At 56.8% G+C, this 25,550-nt stretch overlaps 1 protein-coding gene across 8 annotated transcripts in view; it reads right to left on the bottom strand.

Annotated features, from left to right (window-relative positions):
- Positions 1-3,542: 3,542 nt before the first annotated feature.
- The window catches only part of Cd6 (CD6 molecule), a 37,890-nt gene continuing 15,882 nt past the window's right edge, over positions 3,543-25,550 (bottom strand). The window contains exons 2-13 of one of the 8 annotated variants that reach the window (XM_047517261.1): positions 15,249-15,317; positions 13,963-14,313; positions 13,223-13,534; positions 12,347-12,649; positions 11,133-11,198; positions 9,253-9,378; positions 8,797-8,895; positions 7,717-7,839; positions 6,250-6,321; positions 5,794-6,048; positions 5,433-5,537; positions 3,543-5,046 (exon numbers count right to left, since the gene is read on the bottom strand). In XM_047517261.1, the coding sequence (XP_047373217.1) occupies positions 4,979-5,046; positions 5,433-5,537; positions 5,794-6,048; positions 6,250-6,321; positions 7,717-7,839; positions 8,797-8,895; positions 9,253-9,378; positions 11,133-11,198; positions 12,347-12,649; positions 13,223-13,534; positions 13,963-14,313; positions 15,249-15,317 (1,949 nt within the window). In that variant the 3' untranslated portion in view covers positions 3,543-4,978. Of the gene's footprint in view, positions 5,047-5,432; positions 5,538-5,793; positions 6,049-6,249; positions 6,322-7,716; positions 7,840-8,796; positions 8,896-9,252; positions 9,394-11,132; positions 11,199-12,346; positions 12,650-13,222; positions 13,535-13,962; positions 14,314-15,248; positions 15,318-25,550 lie in introns of all 8 variants that reach the window. The other 7 variants (XM_047517260.1, XM_047517259.1, XM_047517263.1 and 4 more) reach the window with 7 other exon arrangements.

Genomic DNA, 25,550 nt, shown 5'->3' on the forward strand with positions numbered 1-25,550 from the left:
GTGAGGACTCGGGAACGGAAGCTGCTGTCATTAATGTCACCGTCATCCCCTCCGGCTGGGCTGGAGGCTGTGGGCTGGGAAGTCATCTCCCACATCTCTGTTCGCTCCCCGTCCTGGAAGCCGTCACTAACCCGTCCCTGGTCTCATCCCCAGTCCCGGCCACCTGAGCTCTGTGGCCACCTCCCCGCTGGCCTTGTTCCTCAGGCTCCTGCCCCTGAACCAACTCTGCTTCACAGGCAGGTTACTCCCCTGCCTCGGAAACAGCCCGCCGCTCCCCAGTACTCTAGGATGCCTGGGGTCCTCCCTCCGCGGCCCTGTTCCCGGCTCCAGGCAACACACATCTCCGCATGTCACCGAGGAGGTCCCAGGAGTTCCCGAGACGTGGCCCTCACCTTGGGACAAGTGGGTTCCTTGACAAACATTGCAGAACTTAATTTAAGGACGTGCCACTCAGAAGCACCGAGGTTTACTGGAGTGACAGGCCCGGAAGAGAGACTTGACGTGGGGAAGAAGGTCTCCGGAACTTTATCACAGTGCTTTTAGATGAAAGTCACGGTCCTTGTCCTTCCCGCCTTTGATTTCTTCTACCCTACCTCCCTTGTGCAAACTGCCCCCAGAACGTCCTTCACTCTCTCCCTCCGGCGAACTCCTATGCACCCTTCAACGGCCTGCCCAGTTTGCCCTCCTCTGTCATACCTTTCCCAACCAACCCTGGCAGAGGCAGCGGCTTCTCCTCTGACCGTGCAGCCTCGGGAGCCACGTGGAGTCCCGGCCTCAGTGGGGGATTGCGCATACTTGAGCAGAGTGTGCAACTCACGTAGGTGGACATTACCCTTCAGAGTCCCTGGGGGCAGTTCTGGGGTCTAAGTGTGTGAACGGAACACAGTTTTGTAGAGGAAAGACGGCAGCGGTGGAGGGCGACTTGGCTTGGTTTACCTGGGGTGGACGGGGAAGGGAAGGGTAGGACAAGGGGGAGGACAAGACCGTAGTGCCTCCTTGGAAGTGTGGGTTTAGCCCTGGTGGAGTCTGCCCACTTAAAAGAGGGAGGCAGGGAGGGGCAGTAGGCGAGGAGAGAGGAGGGACTGGGAGAATTCAGGAGAGAGGAGGGACTGGGAAGGCGGATTGGAGTCTGCCGCGTCCAGAGTCCTGATTTTCCCCGGGGAGGCTTGTTCCCCATGGGGACTGGTGTGCTCAGTGGCTCTTTTCTTTCTTCTTGCTGCTGAGCAGACACTTCGGCTTGTGTGGGTTAAATGTGCCCTTGATGCGCCCCCACTGTGTTATGCAGTGTTTCATATCTGGGCTTCTGAATTAGGTAGAAAGGTTATGCTACCCACCAAGCTGTGTGGTTGCTGACTAGTCACTTAACCTCTCTGGGCCTCAGTTTACTTATTTATAAATAGAGAGGATGATACGTCTCAGAGTGCCTTATGAGGATGACACAGAATAATGCCTGCCTGGCCATAGCAATGCTACCCACTCTTGCTGTCACCATTGTCATTGCCACCACCAATCCGTGGTGACATACTGCATTATCCATCTCTGTCCGTCTCTTCCAGATTGTAAGTTAAGGGCCAGGCTTCTTTCCTCTCTGTACTCAGGGCTCCGCACAGAGCCTGGCTCAGCGTGGGTGCCCAGGTAGTGAAGGACTCTATGTCCCCAAGCCCCATGTCCCAGGGTGCAACATGGGACTGTGTGGCTGGTAGACAGATAGGCTGCTATCTCCAAATCCCAGAGGTAGGCTGGGGCTCTGACTGGGCCCCTCTGAGTGACTCTAGTGCACAGGGACGGGAACAAATCTCCACCTGAAGAGCCATGGTTAATGCTCTCAAGCTGGATGTCCTGTATTTAAATCCCTGTATTTAAAACTGTCATTCTTGAGCTGTGTGACCTTGGGTCTTTTACTTTCCCTCTCTGAGCTTTAGTTCTCTCACCCTCAAAACAGGTTTGGTGTTGGACTGGACTGTCCCCAGCCTCGGTCTCTTGCTGTCTTGATCATGGCACACTGCTGGCTTGGAATGCCTTTCCCCTCCACTTTGATTGCCACTTCCTGTTCAGCCCTGAGGACTAGCTCAGGCACCACCTCTCTGGAGGCTGTGCGCTCACAGCTGGGATGTCGTCCCTACCCCACAGCGAGGGTTCTGGACCAGGGATTCCTGGGCCGAGCTCCTATAACCCTTTGAGTTTCCTTCCCGGGATCCTCGAGGGCGTTGTAACTCGGGGCTCTAAGGGAGGAGGGGAAGCCACCTGCCTGTGTCCTCAGCCTGCCGGCCAGCCTGGCGCACCCAACCTCAGTCAGAGCCTACAGGACCTGTGTCCCCAGTCCCAGCTCCAGCCTGGCACGTGCTGGTTCACGCGGGGGCGGGTCGTGGCCATGGGGAAGGGTCCTTCTGGGTGCAGCGCCAAGTCCTGTCACAGGAGCAGAGAGGTTTCCAAAGAAGGGCCGGAGGAGCTCTCAGAGAGGGGAGCTGGACGCCGGGCAGCCCGCTCTTGGCAGACGGGATGGCAGGCTTCCGCCCGGCAGGCCAGGGCGCAGAGGTTCATTTAGGAAAGGAGATGGTACTCAAGGACAGTGGGGCGCGTCCAGAGGGGACCTGGCCCCTGGCTGTTGATGTCCACGGAGGGACAGGTGCAGGGTGGACTGGGAGCGGAGCCCGGAGGGAGCTGCAGAATTTCGGGCCAGTTTTCCCGCACTTGCAGGCTGCCCTCGTGTTCCATGGGCATGGTCCTCGGGAGTCGCTGTGGTTCGTGGGCTCCTGCATTTGAACGCTCACGGCTCTTCTCACAGACGCAGCATCTCTCCCTCTGGTCCCAAATTCCTATCTCATCACCCTCCCCAGGCCTGTGGTCACCCTCTGGACCACAGTCCCTTTGCCCTGCCTAATCCCGTGTCCCCTGACCGTCCAGGGACTGGAGTGGGCAGGGGAGATGGGTCAGGTTTCTCCTTCCCCAGCAAGCTGCCTGGGGGCGTGTCTCCGCCCTGGGTGGCGCTCTGGCGACGTGGGAGAAGTGAACCCCATACAGGTTGTCGGGGTCCACCCGAGGGGTGGGGGGGCTGAACTGTGACTCTGCTATTAACTAGTGACCTTGACAAGTCCTTCGCCACCCCGAGCTTCGGCGTGTCTCCCTCTCCTTCTCCTTGTAAGGCCACCAAGGACAGGGAAGGCTTATGCTCCAACTTTTAACCTCCTCACCGCCTGGAGTTGCCTACCCCTGCCCACAAATTTACAGCAAGGAGAGGCTCAGAGACGGTGCGTGGCTTGCCCGAGGCCACACAGCCAGGACAGGCTGGAGCTGGGAATGGAACCGGGCCGTCTAATTTAAAAAGGCGTTCCCGCCGGCTGCGGCCCGAGAGCGGCCCCGCCCACCGCGGCTGGCCCCTCCCCCGGGAATACCCCGCGGCCGAGGCGGCAGGAAGCCACATCCGGCGACGGTTGCCCGGGGAGCGCCCGCCTTCTCCACCTCTGGGCCCCGCCCCGCCGCCGCCGCATCCGCGGCCCCACCCCTCCATCCCCGCTGCCGGCCTGACCCCACTTCCCGGGGACTCAGGTGGGAACTCCTTGAGCACAGCACCACACGTCTGTCCCTGTGCCCCAAACACTGTCCACGGTGCTGGGCCACCGAAGTTCCCAGCTCGCCCCGGCCTCTGCCACGGCCCGCGCCCAGCGCCGTGTGGAGCCGGCGTGCACGCGTGCCATTCCCGGGGACGTCGACGCCTTGCGATGTGCCTGCTGCGGCAGTGCCTCTGGACCCTGGAGCAGGCTCAGCGCACCGCGAGTGGCAGCTGTGGAGGGAGGGGGGCGGGCCGAGGAGCCTGGTTGCCCCTGACTCAACGACAGCAGAGGCGGGAGGACCAGCATCCCAGGTCCCCTGCCCTCGGTGGGACAGTCGAAAGGCCCGGTACCCAGCAGGGCAGCGCGGCCGTTGCCAGGAGCAGCCTGTTCCTGAGCAGCGTCTCGTCTCGGTCCTTCCCTCTCTTCCTCCCGCGCTAGCTGGTGTCCCCCGACACTTCTGGATGAAGGGCTGGCGCGCACTCGTGCGCTCCGCTGCAGAGGGAAGCCACGCACGCCCCGGGCACACACACGTGCGCGCTGCACACAGCTGGGCCCAGCCGAGGACAAGGACTCGTCACGCCAGGTCCTGGTTCCCTTCAGCATTTCTGTTTAATCTCAGGATTCAGCACAGGACCCCAAAGGCCTGGCCCGAGCCTCTCTCCTGGACATGGCATGGCTCTCAGTCGGACGCTGCAAATTCACTGGTTCACCCCGGCAGCGTCCCTCCACATCGATCCAAGGAGACCCGGTGGGGACCTGGGGCTTAGTGCAGCCTGGGGCCCCTTCTGGAAGACATCTCTGTTCTCCTGCCCCCCTGGGGACTGGGCCCCCAACTCCTTTGTAAGCCACAAGAAGTCCAGGGACGGGCACGGCAGAGCAGTCTGGGTCTGTGGTGGCCTCAGAAGGTCCTAGAGGCAGGGCTGACCTAGGTGGGGGCGTGGCATCCTGCTGGCTGACAGCTGGCCGGCCCAGGAGGGCTGTTCCCCACGCGGTGCAGTGGCCACTGCGAGGGAAGGCCTGGCACAGCCTGTGTGTGTGGCTGTCATCCACTGCTCAGGGTGGCTGTGCCCAGCTCCTGGGGCCTCTCTGGGTGGCACCAGGATGGGCCCTTGTACCTCTGAGCTGGCGCTGCCTGGGATCGGGAAATCAATGCACCGAGGGTGGCAGGGCTTGGGGATCCTCCAGCACCACCCTCCAGCAGCTGCAGAGGGTGGGCCGGGCCCTGCTCGTTCACCCAGGGAGCCCCCTCCTCGCCGCGCCCTCCGCCAGGGACCACGTTTTGGGCTGTGCCGGCAGCCTGCTCGGTGGACGGAGACTGCAGGGTTCCCGAGGTCTTTCCCTCCACTTCCCCGGGGTCTGATGGAAGGCAGGGAGCAGGGAGAGCCGGCGGGCAGAGAGGGGCCACGCTGGAGCCTGGCCAGGTCAGTCTAGGCAGTATGTCCGATGTCATCGTAGTCCTCCTGGTCGGTGGAGTCCCGCTGGGGGTTGTGGGACCCTGTGGGGCCAGGAGGCTCAGGTCAGCAGAGGCTCACGTCCCCGTCCCCTGGGCGTCCGTGTGAAGCCACCTGACCCTCTTCACTGCCATCTCCAGGCCCGAGTGTCAGCCCGGAGGGCAGAGCCTTGCCCGCCTGGCTCAGGCTGAGGGCCGTGCTGAGCACAGCGCTGCGCTCTCTGCGCCTCAGTCTCCCGAGGGGCTGGCGGCTGCTTCTGCTTGAACACCACCCCTAACGAGGAGCCCCTCGCTCACCTGCTTGATCGCCGTCCCCACCTCCTCGCAATCACAGGTACGCCCCCCTCTCTTCCCCGTGGGCTGATGTACCCAGGGCATCTGGAGCTCCCCCCCAAACTCATGCACTGCCCGGTCCCTCCCTGCCCCGGCACCTGGACACTCAAACTGCTCCACGGAGGGCAGCTGGGGTGGCGGCTGGTAGTTCTGGTACCACTCTCCGGATGAGGTGCTGGAGCTGTCATCAGCCGAGGGCCCTGCTGGGGACCCACAGGGCCAGTCACCCTCTGCCAGGATACACCCAGCTCTTGAACTGCTGGAGCTGGGAAACCCTCAGAGAGCCCAGACCCCCGTGTGACAAGTAAGGCAGTGCAGGCCCAGAGGGGGAGGACACTTGGCCAAGGTAACACAGCAGATGGCTGCTGCTCTGGGGCTGGGATCCTGAACTCCGCCTGGCCCAGGCCCCGGCTGCCACAGGATGCAAGACGGGGCTGGGCGGGGGCGTCACACAGCTACCTGTGAAAGTTGCCTGGGACCCAGCAAGCTCCAAGTTGGGGGGCTGCTCCTGGAGGGGGCTTCTCTCTGAAGAAAACACCTGGGGGTTCCACGGAGGTGGCTTGGTGCTGGGGCTGTTGCAGTAGTCCTCCCCGGAAGATGTGCTGGACCCACTGTTGCTCCTTGGGTGAAACTGGGGGCCCAGAGAGGGGCGGTCTGCAACGTGGTGTCCGGGCATGGTGGCTGGGACGTGGGAAACGTGCAGCTCTTCAACCCCTGAGTCGGTGGAGAGAGAATGATGAGCAAAGAGGAAGCAGCATACTAAGAGGGCCTTAAGTGAGACTCCAGAAAGAACTTCCTGCCTACAGGAATTGTTAAAGTCGGGGACCCTCCATTGAGGGAGGCTGCCGCTGTGCGTCTCCAGGTGAGCTGAGCTGCTGAGTCTGGAGGCAGGGCTGGCGGCCCACCCAGACTCACCTTCCTCTAAGGCGGGCATCTGGAACCTGCTCTGCTGGACCTCCTCCTCGGTGACCCGGTGCCTCTGGGAATCTGCAAGAAGCAGAGGTGGTAGGGGGAGGGGCGAGGCTCACCTGTCTGACCTTGGAGCCTGGAAGGAGGCTGGGGTTCCCTGGGAGGGAGGACAACCCAGAGGGAGCGAGGGGCTCGGCCGCTCCTTCAGGTCTTGGGCCCCTGTCTGGGCCTCAGTGCAGGCAGGCTGGCCTTCACCCTGGAGCCAGCACGGTGACAGGCTGCTCTGGCCAGAAGCCCGAGAGCCCTGCACCCAGTCTGCCCCGGCCCCAGCTGCCCCTGCCACCACTCAGGGAGACACTCTGGGATTTCTCCCCAGAGCCTGGCAGCTGATGGTGCCCTTGGAGGGACATTTCCATGGCAGAAGCCACCTGCCTAGAACCCTGTCACACACCCTGTGGCACCTTCGAGTTTCAGAAAGAGACAGGCGGAGATTCAGCCCTAGGCCTCCAGGACCCGGGCCTCATCCTCCACAGCCCTGCCTCTGAGGCTCAGCGTGTGTCCTACGTGCCGAGCGCAGAGTCCCGGGTGCTCAGGACTCGTTCCTGTGGCTCCCACACCCCGTCTGTGGACCCGGAGAAGCAGCATCTCCCCATCCCTTCCCCGAGGCCAAGCCAGCAGGTGGGGCGGGCGGGCCGTCCCCCAGAGCCATCGCCCTCTGGTCTGGACACGCTCTGGCCAGGTGGTGGCCAGTCCCCTGCCTCTCTGGCAGCCGGCAGGCTTGGGTCGCACAGAGAGGGAGTGGACCTGGCGGAGAGCCTTCGTGGACAGCGGGGACAGGAGCAGAGCAGCGAGAACGCGGTCAGCTCCTGGGCACCCTGTCCCAGGGGGTCTCTGTGGACGCAGCCAGGGGGTCTCTGTGGACGCAGCCAGGGGGTCTCTGTGGACGCAGCCAGGGGGTCTCTGTGGATGCGTCCATCACAACTCACACAGCGGGAGCGAGTGGGGGGATTTCTAGCAGGCTTCCGAGTGACTGCCAGCCTGCATGGGCTTCTGGGGTCGTCAGCCCCCCAGCGCCGCCTGGCCCCACTGTGAGTGCCATTTCTCCGTCCTGTCCCCGGCAGGTGCAGGAAGAGCTGCACAGGCCAGCTGAGGGGCTGGAGTGGGCAGGACCGGGGAGGGACACGGTGAGCTGAGGGGGTCGGGCGGCCGGCAGCGGCCTCCTGTCGGCACCCCTTAGAGACACAGCGCCTCCAGGCTGGTTATGGTGTTAAGACCGACGCGGTCAGACAGGGGTGGGAGTGGGACGGCCTCCAGGGTCACAGAGCACTTTGGAATCCTGAGGTAGGGCCACCGAGGCTCCATCCAATAGGTACCCAGGGCAGTTCTGCCCCAGCCACGCCTTCTGAAGGCCCCGATCATGGGGTCGCTCCCTGAGGCAGGCGGGGGCCCTCAGGAGCCCGGCCCTGCACTCACTGTAGAAGGTGGTCAGGGCCACCGGAGGCTGGGCGCTGAAGTCATAGTGCTCGTAGTCGGAGTCCGAGCTGGAGTCCGAGTCGGCGGGGGGTGGGGCCCGGACTTGGATGGGCAGCTTGGGAACTGGGGAGAGAACAGAGCAGGGCGGGGGTGGGGGACAGGCAGGGTGGCGGGCAGGAGGACGTGGGGGGGGCCCAGAGCATGGGTGGCAGGGACAGGAGCGAGTGGCCGGAAGAGCACCAGATGCTCGGTCTCGTACAGGACCGTGGGCCCCGGATTGCCAAGGTCCTCCCGGTTCCGGACATGGAGAACTGAAGCGCTTTCATTAATTTAGCTAATGCCACCTGCCGGGCACTATTTTAACATGTACAAATATCATCTCATTTAATCCTCATAATGACTCTGCAAATTAGGAACATTGTCATCCCCATTTCACAGCTGAGGAAACGGCACAGAGAGGTTCTCCCCTTGCCCAGAGACGCAGACTACACAGAGGTGGTGCTACTCAGGAAGCGGCTCCCTGGGCTCAGCTTTGTGCAAGGCTGTTACCACCTCTTCTCCAGTGAATGGATACTGCGTGAAAAGCGCCTTTCTAATATTTGGCTGAGTTCTCTATTGGTTTTCGTGGCATTGAACTCTTCCCAGATAAAGGTGATTGGCTAGGCACGGAATGCATGTGATTCAACTCAAACTCCCCTGCAAAGGATGGATATCTGATTCAACTATCTTTACTCAGAAAACAGGAATTAAAATCATGTCCCTGGAGAATCCTGATGGGACTCTGCAGGGCATTACAAAGCTCAGAGCCAATTAGTAGAGCACAGTAGAACAGAGACCCAAAGTGCCCATGGCCCGCGTCTGTCCAGAACTGGAAAGCCTAGGGTCGCAGGAGAACTGGACTGGAACACCATCTGTCCCCAAGCCAGAGAGGGACTTGACCCGCTCGGGGCTGTGGAACTACACGTGAGCTGCCCACCTCTCCTCTCCGGTCAGGTCCTGCTTAGACTTGGGGGGTACTGACCTTTCAGAAAGTCTACCCATCCTGTCCCCCCCACCCCATCAGGATGGGTGACATCCTACCTTCTTCTTTGGGGATGGTGATGGGGACCGCTTGGTAGCTATTGGTCCCCGCTGGGATGGAGGTGGGAAGGAGCTGGTGGTTCGCTGGCGCGGGGAGGGCTGAGGGAGGGCAGGCAGAGATTCTGCAGGTCATTCTTGCCCTCACCCAGCCCTCCGGGTTCTGGTCTCACTGAGACACCTCCCTCCTCATGCCCCCAACACACGCCCACGCGCGCGCGCGCGCACACACACACACACACACACACCACAGTCTGGTCCTGCCGCGTCCACTAGGCATGCTGGGAAAATCCTTCCCATCGCCAGGAGGAGCTCCCCAGGGGCAGTGCTGGGTGGCCACTGGTGGACCACGCCACTTCTGCTGGGGTCCTGCCAAGGCTACGTGGCCCTGGGATGCCACACCTCAGGCCTGCTGCTTCCTGCCCACCCCCACCCGGGGCCTCCAGAACGTGCACCCACCGTATTTTCCTTTAACTCTCAGGAGGATGCCCGCCATGCAGACCAGTGAGACGAGGAGGAGCACTCCCAGGATGACGCAGGGGATGAGGAGCATTAGCTCCCGGGACTCCCGGTCCTCCATCGGCACTGTCACAGAAGATCCTAGAAATAAGGACTCCGATTCAGAGAGAAAAAGGCACAGAGCCCAGGCCTCCCGTCACCCTCCCGTCACCCTCCCGTCACCTGCCTTTCCATTCTCCCTACTGCTGATCCACTTCCTTTTTTCTCCTATCTTCTTCCTCCCTTCCTTTTTTAAAATTTCCCCCATCTTCCTTAGGCGTTTGGTATACAGTAGTTGCTCAATGCATGCATATTAACGAATAAGTGACTTAATGAGTTTGTTGACTGAAACTGTCCTCTGGCAACTCTCTCTGTGACACTTCAGTACTTAGTCTTTGTCCAATAGACAATTATTGAGCACCCACTGTGTACCAGGCATTGAATCCTGGGGATAACAGTGTGATACCAGTATTAAAGCCTCGAGGGGCTATCTAGATCTTTTAGGGCTCTCTAGACGGGAGACCAACATGGAGACCCAATTCCTTACAGTGAGAAACGTTCTGTGATGGAGGTAAGAGAACGTGGGGACATGAGGCTCTACAAGGAGCATTATTCTTTGTGGGAGCAACCGAGGCTGACCTCCCGGGGAGGTGACTGGCCAGACCGCCGGAGAGCTCGGTCTTCTCTCTGTGCCTGGGAGTCAAGCCGCCCTCCCTTCCTCCTCTTTTTCTGCTGCGTGGCAGTTGCGGGCAGGGGGGAAGCTGGGCTGGGGGCTCCAGGGAGACGGGCTGATGGATCAGGGGCTGGGGCTGGTCCCAGGGGCGTGGGCCTGGGATGCTGCTCTCTCTGTGCTCTTTAGGGGAGGTGTGGCCCCCTACCCTGACCTCAGGAAGAAACACGGGTGCTGGGGGTCCGCAGATGCCCACCTGCAACCTGGGCAGTTCCCAGCACCTCATTCCCTCCTGAGCCCCTCACCCACGGCCAGGCCTCCAGCACTGGAGTGTCTGAGACACCGAGAGGGACCCGGGAGGGAGGCGAAGGGACTCTGGGATCGCCCAGAGTTGCAAGGGCCTGTCTGCCTGCACTAGACGGTCATGAGAGGCTGGTGGTGCTTTCTGAGTACAGGCCCTGTGCTAAGTGATCAATAAAAATGAATTCACTGGCGCCTGATAACAGCATTAGGAGGCACACTGTGATTATCATCCCTTGTACTTGAGGAATCGGAGGCTCAGAGAGGTTAAGAATTGCTCAACATCACACAGCCAGCAAGAGGCACAGTTGGGGTTTGAACCCCAGAAGTCTGCCCCAGTACTGGCCAAGCTGCACATGGCTGGCAGGCAGACCAAGCCTGGGTCTGGCACTAGAGCTGGGGTCAGTCCTGAGCAACACCACTGGCTGTCGTTCAGCCTCCTCTGAGCCTCGCTTCTTCCTTCCTCCGTGCAAGGGTCGTGAGACTGCTCCTATTGGGCTGCCAAGAGGAGTAGAGGCTTGGGAAATAACGGAGACAGGGCCCTGGGTGCAGGGCCTGGAACTGACAAACACCTGGCTGGTACCTTCAGCATCCTACCCCCTGGCTGGCCCAGGAGGGCCCCCAGGAGTGTATCAGGACCACTGGGCCCCCTGGGTCTCCAGCCTCCTGCCCAGCAGGAGCTCACAGCAGGCGGGAGACTCCTGGGACTGTGGTCTACTGGGCAGGGAAGGGAGCACAGGTGTCCAGAGAGGCAAGGGCATTGGCTGGGGGACGAGCCACCAGTGCACCGCCAGGAGCATGCACATGTACACACGCACACACACACACACCCCACGGAGGCCACTGGGCTTCTGGGAGAAGCAGCACTCACCCACAGTGACTGGCTGAACACTAGCGGGCACTTCGGGGGTAGAGATATTCTGCAGTCTTCGAGAACCTGTCAGAAAGCACCCCTCATTCACTCGCTCAACACATTTCCTGAGCACCTACTGTGTGCCAGGTCTTGTGTTAGAATCTGAGCAAGACAGACAAGTCACCTGGAACAGGACATGTTCCCTTCTGGGCACAAGGCTAAGGAAACCCCCCACCCCAGCAATGGGAGGATCATGGATTACATGCTGGGAAGGAGCTTTGGTCAGAATAAGGGCTGACGGAAGAATTATCCTTCTCTCTGTACAATCCGCTAGAGACCACAAATCCCTTTTCCATTCAGTCTTTGGTTAGTTGCGGGCCTTGGAGACGGGATGCTGGTGTAGTCTCATTAGCATAATCCGCACTCCCATGTGGCAGCTCTGCCTACACAGGAGTGGAACTGACAAAGGCCCTTGACGGATATGATCTGGTTTCCCAGCTACCTCGTGGAAGGCCTAGTATCAGCGCCCACATATTCAGGAAACTGAAGCCACAGAGATTAAGGGACCGTTCAGAGCTTCCTGGCTGATACCCGGCTGAGCCAGAATCTGTGATCGGGTGTTTACCTCCACAGAGGTACAAACAACGTGTTTCTTCAGGTGGAAATTGCACTCCTCACACTGAGCACCTTTGGAATTGGAAGATGGCCTTATTACCTTTTGACAGCACGTCAACAGTTAATTTGGGTAGCCTTTGTTCTTTGTGGTACGTAAGATGATGACGGTGTGACTCACGATCAATAGCACCGCATACAGTGGCTGAACCCAAATGAGCTCCTGAGTGCCCGGCAATGCCTGGCCCGGGGTGAGGGTCCCGGATGCTGCCGCAGATATCATGACTGCATCTCCTGACGTGATTTGTCCTATGGTCACCAGCTCTGGGATGGCATATTGGCTTCAACTCTGGAGCCAACTCCCTTCAACCGGGACCACTGCTTAGCACACAATAATGCAAACTCGATTTATGATTCAGAGACCGAGCTGGGCGTCGGCAGAAAAGCATGTCCTGGTGGCTCACCAGTGTCTGCTCGAGCGTGGCGAGGGCACACTGCCCACCAGGGAGTGCCAGCGCTGATCCCGAGCGCGGACACTCGGCTGCAAGTCCTTCGGGACAGAGATTCAGGGGACATTCCTAGCCCAAATCTGGTGGAACGGGGTGCGTGGGGGAGGCTACCTGAGCAGAGGACCCTGGCTGCCAGTGACTGACTGCAGAGGTTGGAGTTGTTGAACCTCCAGAAGCAGTCGGACAGGGCGGCTTCCTTTCCTTCACATGAGTAGAACATCCGGCCCGGCAGGGAATGGGGCAGTCCCTTGGGCTGGTCCACCGTGGTTCCACAGCCCAGGGCTCGGCACAGCACCTCGGCCTCCGAGAGGTACCACTCGCTGTCACACACCGTGCTCCAGACCCCTCGGAAGTGCACCTCCACCTGCCCTTCACAGGGGTCGATGCCCCCGGTCAGGCGCCAGGACTGGTGCTCTGTGGGGGGAGGGGCGGGGCAGAGTCAGGTCCTGGTCCTTGAGGCTGACATTCCCGACCCCAGGGGCAGGGAAGAATGCAGCCCATGGGCCTCCAGATCTGGTGTCTTCTCCCTCCTGTGCCCGGGTGCTCCTCTCACCTGCTCCAGCTGGTTGACCCCTGCTGCTGAACCCTAGATCCTGGCTGCCCACAGCGTGTTCTATGACCCAGCAGCATCAGCAGCATATGGCCAACGCAGAACCCCACTGAGTCAGTACTGACGTTTTAATCGCGGACCCCATTCTCATTCATAGGAATGGGAAGCACCGGCTGGACCAGAACCTAACCTCCCCCGGATGGTCCCATAGCTCCACGTCCAATGGAGGACTCCCTTCCTGCTCTAAACCAGGTGACCAGCCCTCACCCAGGCAGGTCCTACCTCTAACGTCACCTTCTCCTTGAACTGTTTGCTTGGGTCCCCCCTCCCCTCCTGGACTGTGAGCAGGGACCATCTCTCCAGCACTAACCTGGGCACGGGGCCCAGGAGCAATGGAGAACCCCTTCCGGTGCTGTGCCCACGGAGGACCCACTGACCTGAGCACACCACCCCGGCGTCTTCCTTGTGGCCACAGTACTGGTCCCCTGGCAGCCCTGGGCAGTCCCACAGGTAGGCCTCAGTTCCGGAGCAGTTCACCTGGTCGCGGTGGATGGGCCCTTTGCCAGGGGGGAAGTGCAACCCTGGCAGGGCCTGGACTGCCCAGCCGCATTTTAGTTGCTGGCACACCACTTGGGCATCCTCCAGGTCCCACGCGTCGTCGCACACGGTCCCCCACTTGCCACGCTCCAGCATCTCCACGCGGCCAGCGCAGGGGCTGCTCCCGTCCACCAACCGCAAAGCGCGGTTCTCTGAGGGGGGAGGGTGTGGCGGGGGCGCGGTCAGGGAGGGAGGGGCTGGAGCGCGGGGCGGGGCGGGGCCTAGCGCAGGACTGGAATCCACGCCCGCCCGCTGCCCACCGGGTGGGCGGAGCTGCAGGCCGTGGGTCCGGGGCGGGGGAGCCTGGAACCTGACATATTCATGTCTATGCAAAGAAGGGGAGTGAGGTGGCCCAGTAAGGAGAGCCACAGACCAGGTCAGGATGGGACCCGAGGGGGACCAAGTGACAAAGCAAGTGAGGCTCTGCTCCGACTTGGAAAGGGCTCTCTGCGGGTCTCCCGCTGGGAACCGGTTGCGTTGGCGCAGGCGGGGGCTGGGGGTCCCAGCACAAGGCCTGGGTCCTGCGGTTGGAGCGAGGGGCAGTGGCTGAGAGCCCGAGTAGAGGGGCCGACGCAGGTACCTGCACAGGTGAGCTGGGCTGGCCTCCCATCTCGGTTGCACGCGCGGTCCACCACCCTGCAGAGTGGCCACTCGGCGCCGCTGCACTGGACGGCTGGCGCTAGGGCCCTCGTGGCGTTGGGGGCCCCGCTGGTGTTCCCCGCAGCTGGCTCAGGAGACGGCTCTGGAGTCGGCAGGACCCATGGGGCAGCTGCCTCTGCCGCGCCGCAGCCCAGTGCGCGACACACGGCCTCGGAGGCGCTGCTGCCCCAGAGCGTCCCACACACGGGCTGCCAGGACGCCCCGAGTCGGACCTCCACCGTCCCGCTGCAGCGGCTGCTCCCGTTCGCCAGGCGGACCCCCAGCTGCTCCCCTGGAAGAGTCAGATGCGAGGTGGACCTCTTTCAATTCCGACTCGGCAGACCCAGGAGTGGTAGTGGGGTGGGCAGTGGCTGGGACTCCACCGCTAACCCAGAGTGACCTTGGCCAACACCCAGCCCAGGGCTCTTGGCCTCAACCTTCCAGTCTGCAAAATGGGGCTGGGCTAGGTCATTCCCAAGTCCCCTGCCAGGCCTGACCTTCTCTCTGGTTTTCCTTAGAGTCTGGAGGAGTGGCTCTGGGGTGACTTTAGGGTTAGGATGGGTTAGGCCTGAGGTGACAGAGGACCAGACTCCCAGTCCCATGAACCTTTCTCCTTTGCCACTGTCTCTAGGGGCACCCTTTGTCAAAAGAAGGCGGACTTCAGGTTCAGGGGCCTTGTCCCAGTGGGGACCTTGTGTCCCCTCCCAAGTCCCTTGGCTACTCAGAAGCTACTGTCTTGAAGGCTGCCACAGAAGGGATGTGAGGTTGGTCACCAGGGGAAGAGGGGCTTCTGCAGGAAGTTGGTCCTCCCTTCTCCAGAGCCCTTCCCTTGGGAACCACCTGCCGTTTTTGCCCAGGATCACACCCCAGTGTTAGCACAGTGGGCCCGTAATAAACATGTGCTCAGTAAATGCACAGCTAATCTGGGGTGCACCCCAGCACCCCAACCATGAGCTCTTTGTTCTAAACAAATAATCCCCAAAGGTGCTCCACACATGCCTTGCCCAGGTGTGCCACTTATTGGTGACAGTTCACAGATGGAGTTCTCAGCTCTCACAGTGAATTCGAGTGGTGACCTCCAGTCCTTGGGCCAGGAAGGAGTGGTGTTGTTCTTTGAAGTCAGGGATCTTCCCCTAAAAGTCCGCTTCCCTTTTTCACAACTCCAGGACACCACGTGTCTGGTCTCAACAAGCTGACCATGGACCCCCCAGAAGGTTGTTCACTCACCTGTCTCCACAGCCTCGCTCTCCGCACTGCTGGTGTTGAGCTGGCCTGACGGGGCTGGAGACGGCAGACCTGCAATGAACCAGCAGCAGCTGTGGTGGGTGTGTGAGCTCAGGCACGGAGGTGGCAGAGATGTCCTGGTGACGGGGGCGGGGGTGGCACTTTCTGGGGCCTGTCTGTACGAGGCCTTTGGATAGAACATAGTCCTTGGCCTTGGGTGCCTTTGGCTGCGGTCAGGGTAGGGCAAAGCCTCACACTTGACAGTGGCAACTCTTCTTCACCTACGAAGTGCACGTGGCCTCAGGGGTCAGAGTAGAGTGTGCACGGATGGACGGACGACACAAAGGCCACCTTTCTGCACAATGATAGTACACCACTTGAAAACTGTGGGGGGAAAGAGTGGAACGGGGAGGGACGGCAAGTGGCCTCTGAGGCAGAACCACCTTGTGACTGTGGGTGGGTGATTTCACCTCTACCAGTTCTGATTTGTTGACAGTAACACTTAGGAAAGTATCGTGAAGCTACAATGAGACAATCTGTGAAACACCTGGCATGTGGCAGAGGCTGGGACGCGGGAGTGATTTGGGAAAGACTTTTTTTTTTTTTCCTGTGGTGCTGAGGATTGAACCCGGGGCCTTGTGCAGGAAAAACATTTTTGCTTGGAGAATTCGAGAAGTTCATACCAGACTTTAGGATGATTGGCACATGCTGACCTGGGAACAGACTACAGGTGTTTTTAGATGGTAAGAAGCAGACCTTTGCCGAGGATTTCACATGTGAGGTCTTTACATACAGCGTATGTAAGCAAGTGAGGTAATAGCGGTCCCATTTCACAGATTAGGAAAGGGAGGCCCAAATCACTGAGGCCAGATAGGGTCCTCTCCTACCTCCAGAGCCACTATCGATTCTGCCCCAGGAAACTGACCTCAGCATCTTCCTGGGCCTTTTGGCTCCTGTTGGGTCCACTCAATGGGGATCCCCAGTAGAGTTGGGGGGAAGGGAGGAGAGTGAAGTTGTGGCTTCTACTTCCCTCCCTCCCTCCCTGTGAGGTCCCTTGAGCAGGCTGTCCTTATCTGAAGGTCACTGCTCCTCTCAAGGTAGTTATCTCTCCTTTACCCCGTCCTGGGTCTCCTGTCCATTCTGGTCTTGTCTTCTTGGGCCTGGGAAATAACGGCTCAGCAGCTCCTGGCTGTTGGCTACTGCAGCATCCTTTGTGAGTGCTCTCTTTATAAAATAAACCCCCGCCCAGCTCCCTTACTTTGAGGTGCCACCTGCCTCTTGCTGAGAGGCTGACTGATATGTGTGTGGCCTGAAGCCCTGTCCCCCAGGGAGTCCACCCACTCTGGCCTGGAACGTTCTGGTTTGCAAGCCTGAGGAGACAGGCGGGCCTCTCTGCATTCCCTGCTTCTCACACACTTAGGTTTGGGCCATTATCGTCTGAGCAAAATGACATATGTCCACTTCTGGGCCCAGGGCAGAGGAGGTGGATCTCCTTCATCTGTTTCTTCCCTGTTGTGGGATACTAGATGCCCTGGGTTCCAGATGCACTGTGAGGAGGAGCGGGTGTTGACCCGCTGGATTTCTCATGTTAAGCCATGAAGATTTGGGGCTGTACTTGTTACCACAGCCTTGGGTGTCTGGGCCCGGCCAGAAGCAGAAGCCCAAGCAGAGGCAGAAAATTCGGGCACGCCACTGCCCATTCCCATAGCCTCACCTAGAAGATCCCTTGGACTCACACCCCGTGAGCGTGAGCACGCACACACACCCATGCACACTCCTAGCAGACAGCCCTCCTGTGAGCGCTGTCTGGGCCACTCCGTCACCCCGACGGGCAGAAATCAGGCCTTTCATTGCCCATCCTCACTAAGTCCCTTGTTGGCTGCCCAGCCTGAACCCCGAAGGGGAAACGGCTCAGAATTCAGAGCACAACTCTGCAGTCAATGAAATATTCAGAGTAATAATTCAGATGCCCACAAGTTAGGATTTCAGAATTCTGGTTCCCACGGCAACAGTCCCAGAGCTCTCGTGCAGCTTTCAATTATTTGTACGTGTGCAGGAAAAGGGGGACAGGAGGGAGGATTGGGGTGCTGGCTTCAGTGTGTATGTATGTGTGAGAGCAGGAGGGACTGTGTCTTAGCAGGGGACGTGGCCGTGTGTGACCTTGTGTGTATGTGGGACTCTAGCTCCGTTCTGCGTCTCTCTGGGTGTGGAGGATGGTTCTCTCATGAGTCAAGTCGCACATTTCTTCTTCCAGACCAGAAATCCGGGAGGGCAGGGCCCAAGGCTGGGTCTAGCGCCCTAGCGGGAAGAGCAAGCAGGCAGAGCCAGCTTCAAGGACAGGAGTCTCCAAAGCAGTTTATTGACCATTTTCTCTCAGGCATTTTGGCTTTTGTGTCACGGATATTCTACGGTCCCTGTTCCCCAGGAAAGAGCCTGGCTGTTGTGTTCTCTAGTTTCTGTGCTATAGAAACAACAAGCAAAGCGACCTTGAACTGCCCTTCCTTCCTGGCCTCTTCACAGGGGGCCACGCAGGTGTTTCTGGTCATGGTTACCAGTTTTGCCTGGCCCTGTGCTTCACACCTTAAGGTGGTTCTTTTTTTTTAATCTTTATTTTTTTTGATACATTAAATGTATTTGAAAAGGAAGCTGTGGATTTGCTTTATGGCCTTAAGATACCCGAACATAAAATGTCCATTACAGCTTTTTGAACTACACAAAAATTGGAGATGGGGTGAATGCCCATCCACAGGGGAACAGCTGAATGAACCGTGGTCCGTTTCCAGTGCGGTGCCTCGTCGGCCTTTACAAAGCAGGAAATAGACCCAAAGCTGTTGGGGGGATTTTCCTGTTGGGTTGCGTGAGGAATGCAGGACGCAGAGAGGCTAGTGATGAAGAAAGAGATTTTTTCAAAGGCTGTACTTTGAAGACTCATGTGTGGTATGATTCCATATATAAAAAATTAGTTACATATGCTGACATGCAAAAGTACTAGAAAATATTAAGATATAAAATATTAAGATATAATATTATGATAGAGTGCTTGCTTGAAATAGATGGCGTTAAAAGACGCATACAACAACTAAAAGCATGTTAGAAATGACATGGAAACACATCGTCATCAAATGGACTAGTTCTTTGACAGGATCAGAAGGAGCAATGAAAAGAAGATGATTATTTAATTTTGTTATTTAATGCTAAGTTCATTCACCGCCTAAACGTTTCCAGTGTGTCCCTGAAAATCATCTTGAATTGTGCCCTGGGTTCTGGAAAGTGATGGGCCAAGAAGAGGAAGGGGCAGAGGAGAAGAGGGAAGCTGGGGAGCTCCCAGCCCAAGAAGGAGCAGCCTTCCAAACCAGTCCCCAGCGGGAGCCCCTGAGCAGGAGGCCTTGGGTGAGGGCAGTCTAGGAAGACTCCCAGGAAGGGGCCCCTCCAGGGACTCAGAGCGCCAAAGAGCCTTCTCATCCAGGGTTGGAGGAAATGGGGCTCTGAGGTCTCCTGTGTCACCCGGCCCCTGGGATTTCCAGTGGACACCTGAGAGGTGAGGGACTTGGGGAGAGAGGAGGTGCAGACATTCAAGAAAGCTGAGGCCGCTTGGCCCCCTGGTGCCAGAGCACACTCATGGGGCAGACCCTCCAGTACCTTTGGGGAGCACAGGAACCCTGCCCGGGCAGACCAGCCATGGGGGTCAGATGGGTGCAGGAAAGAGGGCACCTGCCGCCCTTTGGTGCCATTAGATGTACTGAGAAAAAAGTAGGTGCATGATAAAAGGTAGCTGAGTGTTGGATGGATGAAGGGATTTTGTGCAGCCGGAGGAGGCAGGGGGAGAAGGGAGGTTGTAGAAAGGCGGAGGTGGGAGCCACAAAAAGACAAAGTGTGGGAAGTGTGGCACGTGTCACCTGCCAGAAGCACGAGATGCGTGGAAAGCGTTTGCAAATGTGTGCATCAACACCCTCACAACAGGAGCCATGGCAAACCAGGCCCTCTGGGTCCGGAACTGCCATTTCTGAAATGTTTCCCGAAGAAATGGCCCAAATGCCACTCAGTAGAGATCAGAGTCCACACTTTGGAATTGGAGGGTTGGAAATTCCTTTTCCCATCCGTCTAACTGGCGTGACTCAGGCAAATCATTGAAGTCTCAAGTAGTCTCTCTGTTAATTGCAGATAATATGTACCCAGGATGCTGGGCATGGTGGCACACCCTGTAATCCTAGCCACTTGGGAGGTTGAAGCTGGAGGATCACAAGTTGGAGGCCAGCCTCAGCCACTTATCGAGACCCTATCTCAAGATCAAAATAAAGAGGGCTGGAGATGGAGCTCCGTGGTCCCTGGGCTCAATCTCCAGTACCCGCCCCCACAGAGGTGTGCCCATGTTGCAGGTTTGTGGTAAGGATGAGATGAGGTGACATTTAATCACTGCACAAGGTAAGGTAGCAGAGAGCTCTGAAGTACTTTGTTTCCGGCTGCACTGTTTCTCATAGTAAACCAACAAAAACCAAAGCAAGCAACCAAACAAAAGCCCACGCCTGGAGACAAGGGAATTGTCTAAAAGTGACTGGGGATGGGTTAGGAAAATAGCACGTTAAAAATATTTGCTGGAAAACCATAAAGAATTCCTTTATTTTGGTACCAGCGATTGAGTTCAGAGGTACTTAACCACTGAGCCACATCCCCAGCCCATGTTATTTTTTATTTTGAGACAGGGTTTCACTAGGCTGTTTAGGATCTCACTAAGTTTCTGAGGTTGGTCTTGAACTTGTGATCCTTCTTTCTTCGCCTCCTGAGCTGCTGGGATTACAGGCGTGTGCCACCGTGCCTGGCTATAAAGGGTTCTTGATGATGTGGGGAAAAAGTTTACATCTGAATACAGATCGAGTATTGCTAATGAAACTTTAGTGTCCAAATTGAGATGTACTTCACTGGTTAAATACGCACTGTGTTTCAAAGACTGAATGAGAGACAGAGAGAGAATGTGAAAGTGGTTTGCAAGTAATTGTTTTATCGATAGCATGTTGAAATGACAATATTTTAGATATATTGGGTTAAATAAAGTCTATTACTTTAACATATTTAATTAACAGGCTCTGCTGACCTGGAGACCACCATGTGTCTCACGTAGGCAGAACAGCCTTTTGTGTCGTCAGCAAGGGGACAAAGGCTGTGAGCATCCCGGCTGGCCTGCCTCCCAGCGCCCTGGCTCAGTCTCTGAGAATTCAAAGGAGTGGCTGTTCAGGAAGCGGTCCCCAAACACCTACCTGCCCCTGACCCCGAGTTTCAATGGGTGGCCGTCTGGATTAACATTCCCAGCTATGGTGGGACACTCAAGAAGCAGCCAGAGGGTGCCTAGCATTCTACGTCCTACCCACCCTGATGGGACGTTACCCGCGGGTGTCCCCAGTCTAAGGTGCAGAGAAGGGAAGGACATAGTGAGGCTCCCAATATTCAGATAGGGAAAAGGGAGGCCCCGAGATACATCAGACACCCAGCACAGACCAGGCACTGCTCAGCAAGGACAGCTGGCATTTAGACAGTCAGTTTGTGCACCAAGCCCTTTAAGAACTACTTTAGAGGAATGAGCCAACGTGATTCTCACAGTAAGTCTACCAGATGGGGAAACGGAGGCACAGAGGTGTTCTTTTTTGTGGGGGTGGGAGGGGTGGGACCCGGTCTGTCTGGTTCCAGATCTTGCGTTCTTAACCACTCCATCCCGCTGGGTTGGAAACTAACATTGGTTTCTGCTTGGCAACCATGCCAGGGGAGAAAGGCAGGGTGGGCTCCCACTCCTTCTGACTCTGCAGTGCTCCACCAACCCTGAGCTTACACACCATCGCCCGCATCTCCCCAGCACCGGTGACACAGCCCAGCAAGCACCAGGGCCTAATTTCCAGTAAGGTCCCTGACTCCAAAGATGAGCAGCAATGTCCCGGGGAGGCATTAGTCCCACGGCCCTCATAGCAGGGACAAGAGGTCTGGCCTCCAGCCACGAGCTGCCCCCACACCTTCCCACAATTGACTCCCTCCCTAACAGCCTTCTTTTCGATTCTGAGGCTGGAGAGACAGTCCATTTGGAAGAGTCTAGAACTAGTAGAACCTCTGAATCAGCAGGGCAGGAGCCCTGAGCGGAGTCCCCATTGAGGAGGGTTTAGCAATTCGCCTCATGTTGTTGATGGTGAGCAATCACTAAGGCAACCGCGAAGAAGAAAAACCGTACAATTCTGTTAACACTGGGGAGAAGTGTAGGGCTGGCTCACACCAGTACCGTTATTTGACAGAGAGGGATGACTGTGTTCTGCCTTTGAACACTCGGAGACATGGCGACACTCAGCTGGGCTGAATTTGCTTTGTCTCAACAAACTGAAGCTATGCTGGGGGCTCATTTGGACCTGTCCCTGTGGCTTACCCCTGTGACCTACCGAAGTGACTGAACCAGCTTGTACCCTCTGGGGTCTCCAAGCCCAGGAAGGTTGGAGTTACTTCTCTCTCTTTGGGGTCAAAAGCAAAGCCAGGAGTTTGATGTTGCAGTATTATTTTACAGGATTTTTGTCCGTTTTTACACTTTTCTGTTATCCTCAGGAAGGGCTTGGGGACTCAAAGAAAACTCTATGCATCTGATTGACAGAGAAGTAGATGGCAAAGGCTCCCTGAGTCCCAGTGCTGAAGGACTTTAGTCACTCAGGCCAAAGAAAGGCAGTCTTTTAAAACTTTGTCACCATGTCACACGGCAGAGGATGTTCATCTGCGTGTCACCTTCCATGCATGCCTGGATTTTAATGCTCTGCTCCTCTACCACCAAATCCAAGGAGAAGTAAAGGACAATTCCTAATCTCTGCTGCGAAGAAGCGGAATGATAAGATCAATGTGACATGATAGGCTTTGGGGTTCGTTTAATTTCTGGAACTCCCCTGCTTGCCCGAGAAAGTGAGAGCGTCTGAGCCACGTTTCCCTTGAAGGCTGAGAAATGAGTCTGTTGCTGGCCTGCGTTCAATTCCATTAACATTTGCTGAACTTGTTCCCTGTGCTGGGAGCTGGGGCGGGTATTTGAGAGATAAGTGTAAGTGGAATGATGTGGAGAGTAGAAGAGGCGCAACCTTCCCAGGTACCAATTCATCTGCGTCACAGCCTCCAAACTCAGGAAATTCTTTTTTTTTTTTTTTTTTTTTTAATAGAAGAGGGACTTTGGAGACAGACAAAACAGCAATCTGAACTATCTCTGTGGCTCACTACCTATGAGACCTTGGGAAAGTCACTAAGCCCAGTTGGGTTTTGGCTCTGGGCACCAGGTGCAGGCCACATAGGATTGCTTTGAGGGGTTCATGGATGATAGATGGAAAGTGCTGGGGGCTTGGTCTTTGGCAGTTGCTCTTATTATCCCCCCTCCTGAGGCTGGGATGTCCTTCCTCTGGTGCAGTCCTGAGTGGGTTGGGGAGGGCAGTTGGCCATTGGTTCTATGTTCATCCCATCCTGGGCTTCAAGATGACTCTGAGGGCCCTTCCGCCTTCTCTAAAGGGTCAATTCCGGTTTCCCCAAGGCGGTACCATCCCTCCTCCCTTCCCATTTTCCTTCTGAACCTTGTCAGAGGCCCCTCTCACTCACAACCTGGCTCTTGGCTTCCTGGATCTGCAAAGATGGAGACAGGTGTTCCTGGAGAGGAGATGTGGGCTGCAGTTGCCATGGCAACAGGAGTTTCTCTAAAAGAAGAGGCTCCGGTCTCGGCCTCAAGGCTTGCTCAGGCGTACTCCCCTGCTCCCCCACAGCTACTAGGTAAGATGAGACACCACCATATGGAGGGTCATGAGTCTCTCATTAAAATTCCCAAGGGATAAAGTGAGGATTTGGCTCCAAGAAAGCCCAAAGGGTCATGGAACCCATCTTCTTGATCTGCCATAAGAATTCAGACTACTGAGTGGAGGAGGAGGATGTCCAGGTCCCTCCTCCAGGGGGAGGTCTTGCATGGAGCCCTTAGATCCGGTTGGAGAAAACTGTCTACTGGGTCTTGGGCAGCAGGAGGAGCATGGGATTGGAATCACTCGTCTGGGTTCCAGACCCAGCTTTCTCCTTACTCTGGCGTGACCTTGGGCACATCTCTCCATGTGCCCAACTTACCTCGCTCACCTCGTGGTCAGGGAAGCCTCACAGGACTGATGCAAACTTACAAGACAAACCCAGCTCCCGGGCCTCCGTAAGTGCCCAAGAAGATAGATGTATGCATGTGCTCGTTCATGCGTGGTAGGTGGCAAAGCAGATTACAGACCCCATATGCAGGACCGAGCATGTCTTTATAATATGGCGCATTAAACAGTGCTGACAAGAAATAAAATTCAAGGTCCTTAACCCCAAAACTATACCTTTATGTGTATATATATATCTCCTAGAAAATAGGATACTCTTGGGGTTGTTCACTGTAACAGAAGAAAATTAGAAGTAGCAACAACAGTCCACCAATTGGAAACAAATGTACTCTGTTGTATCATAGACTGAATTCTCCAGTTAAATGAATGAACTAGGTCTCTCTCTCTCTCTCTTTCTCTCTCTCTCTCCCTGTCTCTCTCTACCCCCTTTCTCTCCCTCCCTCTCCTTAGATGGGTGTTGAAAACGTAATGAGAACTATAAATTGTAGAAGATTCTGCATCAGAAAACCATCCACACAAAACCATCCACACAAAACACATCTCGTGCCCCGATATCACCTGTGTGCATGGATGCCTTTTTGTATAATGAGAACCTAAAAACACGGAAGGAAAAGATGCTTCTGAGCTACGGGTGGGGAAGGACGAGGAGACTTTTCAACAGCAGTGGCAAGGTTTCCCATCTTATTAATTATTTCCTCGTTAGATCTGAGCAAAGGTGGGAATGTCAACCTTTCTTCAGTGGGGGTGGAGTTGAATGCCCTGGGATTCTTAAAATCCTCAAAATGCATTTCTGTGTGTTTGAGATATTGCCCTCAATGGGTGTCTGGAAGATTCTGTAACAGGGTAGTAACAATCGCTCTCTGAAGGCAGCATCCTTGGTAGGTTGTTTCTTTGGTTTTTCTGTGTTTTCTTAATTCTGTGACAATTTAGTATATATGATTTTAGTGATCAAAATAAAAAATAATTTTTAAAAGTAGCCATATGTGAAAAACCTTTGTCAACTGTCTGAGTCTTACCACTGCGTACTGCCAATGATCTTTGTGCCCTTCCGGGGTTGGGAAAACATTGGGAGAGCTCTTAACAGGGCTAAGAGGTGAATGTGATTACTATCACCGCTTTACCGATGGGGAAATTTAGGAACTTTCTGAAACAGTAGAGCTCATAAGAGGCAGAGCAGGGATTTGGACCCAGACAGAGGGTCTCCTGGGCTCCCTTAACCACACCACCCCATCACCTCAGGGTGCACAATAAGTGCTCAACCAATCCTAGCTGCCCCTACGATAGATGGAAATCTCTAGAACTCGCCACACCTTCCCCGAGCATTTCCGGGCCCTGTTCTGTGAGGAAGGTGGAGGGGTGGGGGCCCTGGCCTCGAGCAAGGAGGCCTGAGTGTCAAGAGCCGACTAGAATCATATCTGTGGGAGGTAGTGCCGAGGGAGTCACGATTGCTGTTCTGGAGGAACCCAGAGCTGGGAGAGGCCTGCTGGGACCAGGTGGAGGTGACCGGAGTCCAGGATGCACCACAGGAGAGGTGATTTTGGGCTAGAGCTTAAAGATCAAGGAGCACGTCACTGGGCAGGGGAAGCAGGCTGACATTTACTCAGGACTTCCTCTGTGTTTGATACATATTACGACCTATGAGGGAGCATGATTACAAAACCCATTTTACCGACAAAGAAGCTCAGAGAAATTCAGCTACCAGCTCAAGGCCACATAGCTTGGAGTCCACAGCCAGGATTCAAGTCCAAGTGCGTTGCCCGAGTCACTCTTCCCATGACAGCAGGCAGCCTGGCCAGGTGAGGGGAGGTAGAAGGGCAGAGGACAGAGCGTGAGCAGAGGCCAGGAGGAGGATGGGCCTAGTGTGTTGGGCTCGAGACTCAAGAGACTAAATTCAAGACTAAAATCCCCCCGAGCGTGGCCCTCTGGGAAGTCTGGCCTCCGCGGCTGGGAAGAGTGGAGGCTGACTCTGCTGGCCCGCAGGATTTCCCAGGGGGCCTGCCCCCACCCACTGGCTCTCAGAGGGGCCCTGCTTCGAAGTCTCCCAGAGTTGCTGAAGCATCAGTTTCTGGGTGAATGAAGCCTGGGTGTGAACCTTGTCCCCACTCCAGGGGGAGATGCTGAGACCTTTCCGAGGTGACCTAAGAGAAGGCCACCTCTAGCTGGGGCCTCCAGGAGCCCC

Source organism: Sciurus carolinensis, chromosome 11 (assembly GCF_902686445.1).
Source record: "Sciurus carolinensis chromosome 11, mSciCar1.2, whole genome shotgun sequence".
NCBI lineage: Eukaryota > Metazoa > Chordata > Mammalia > Rodentia > Sciuridae > Sciurus > Sciurus carolinensis.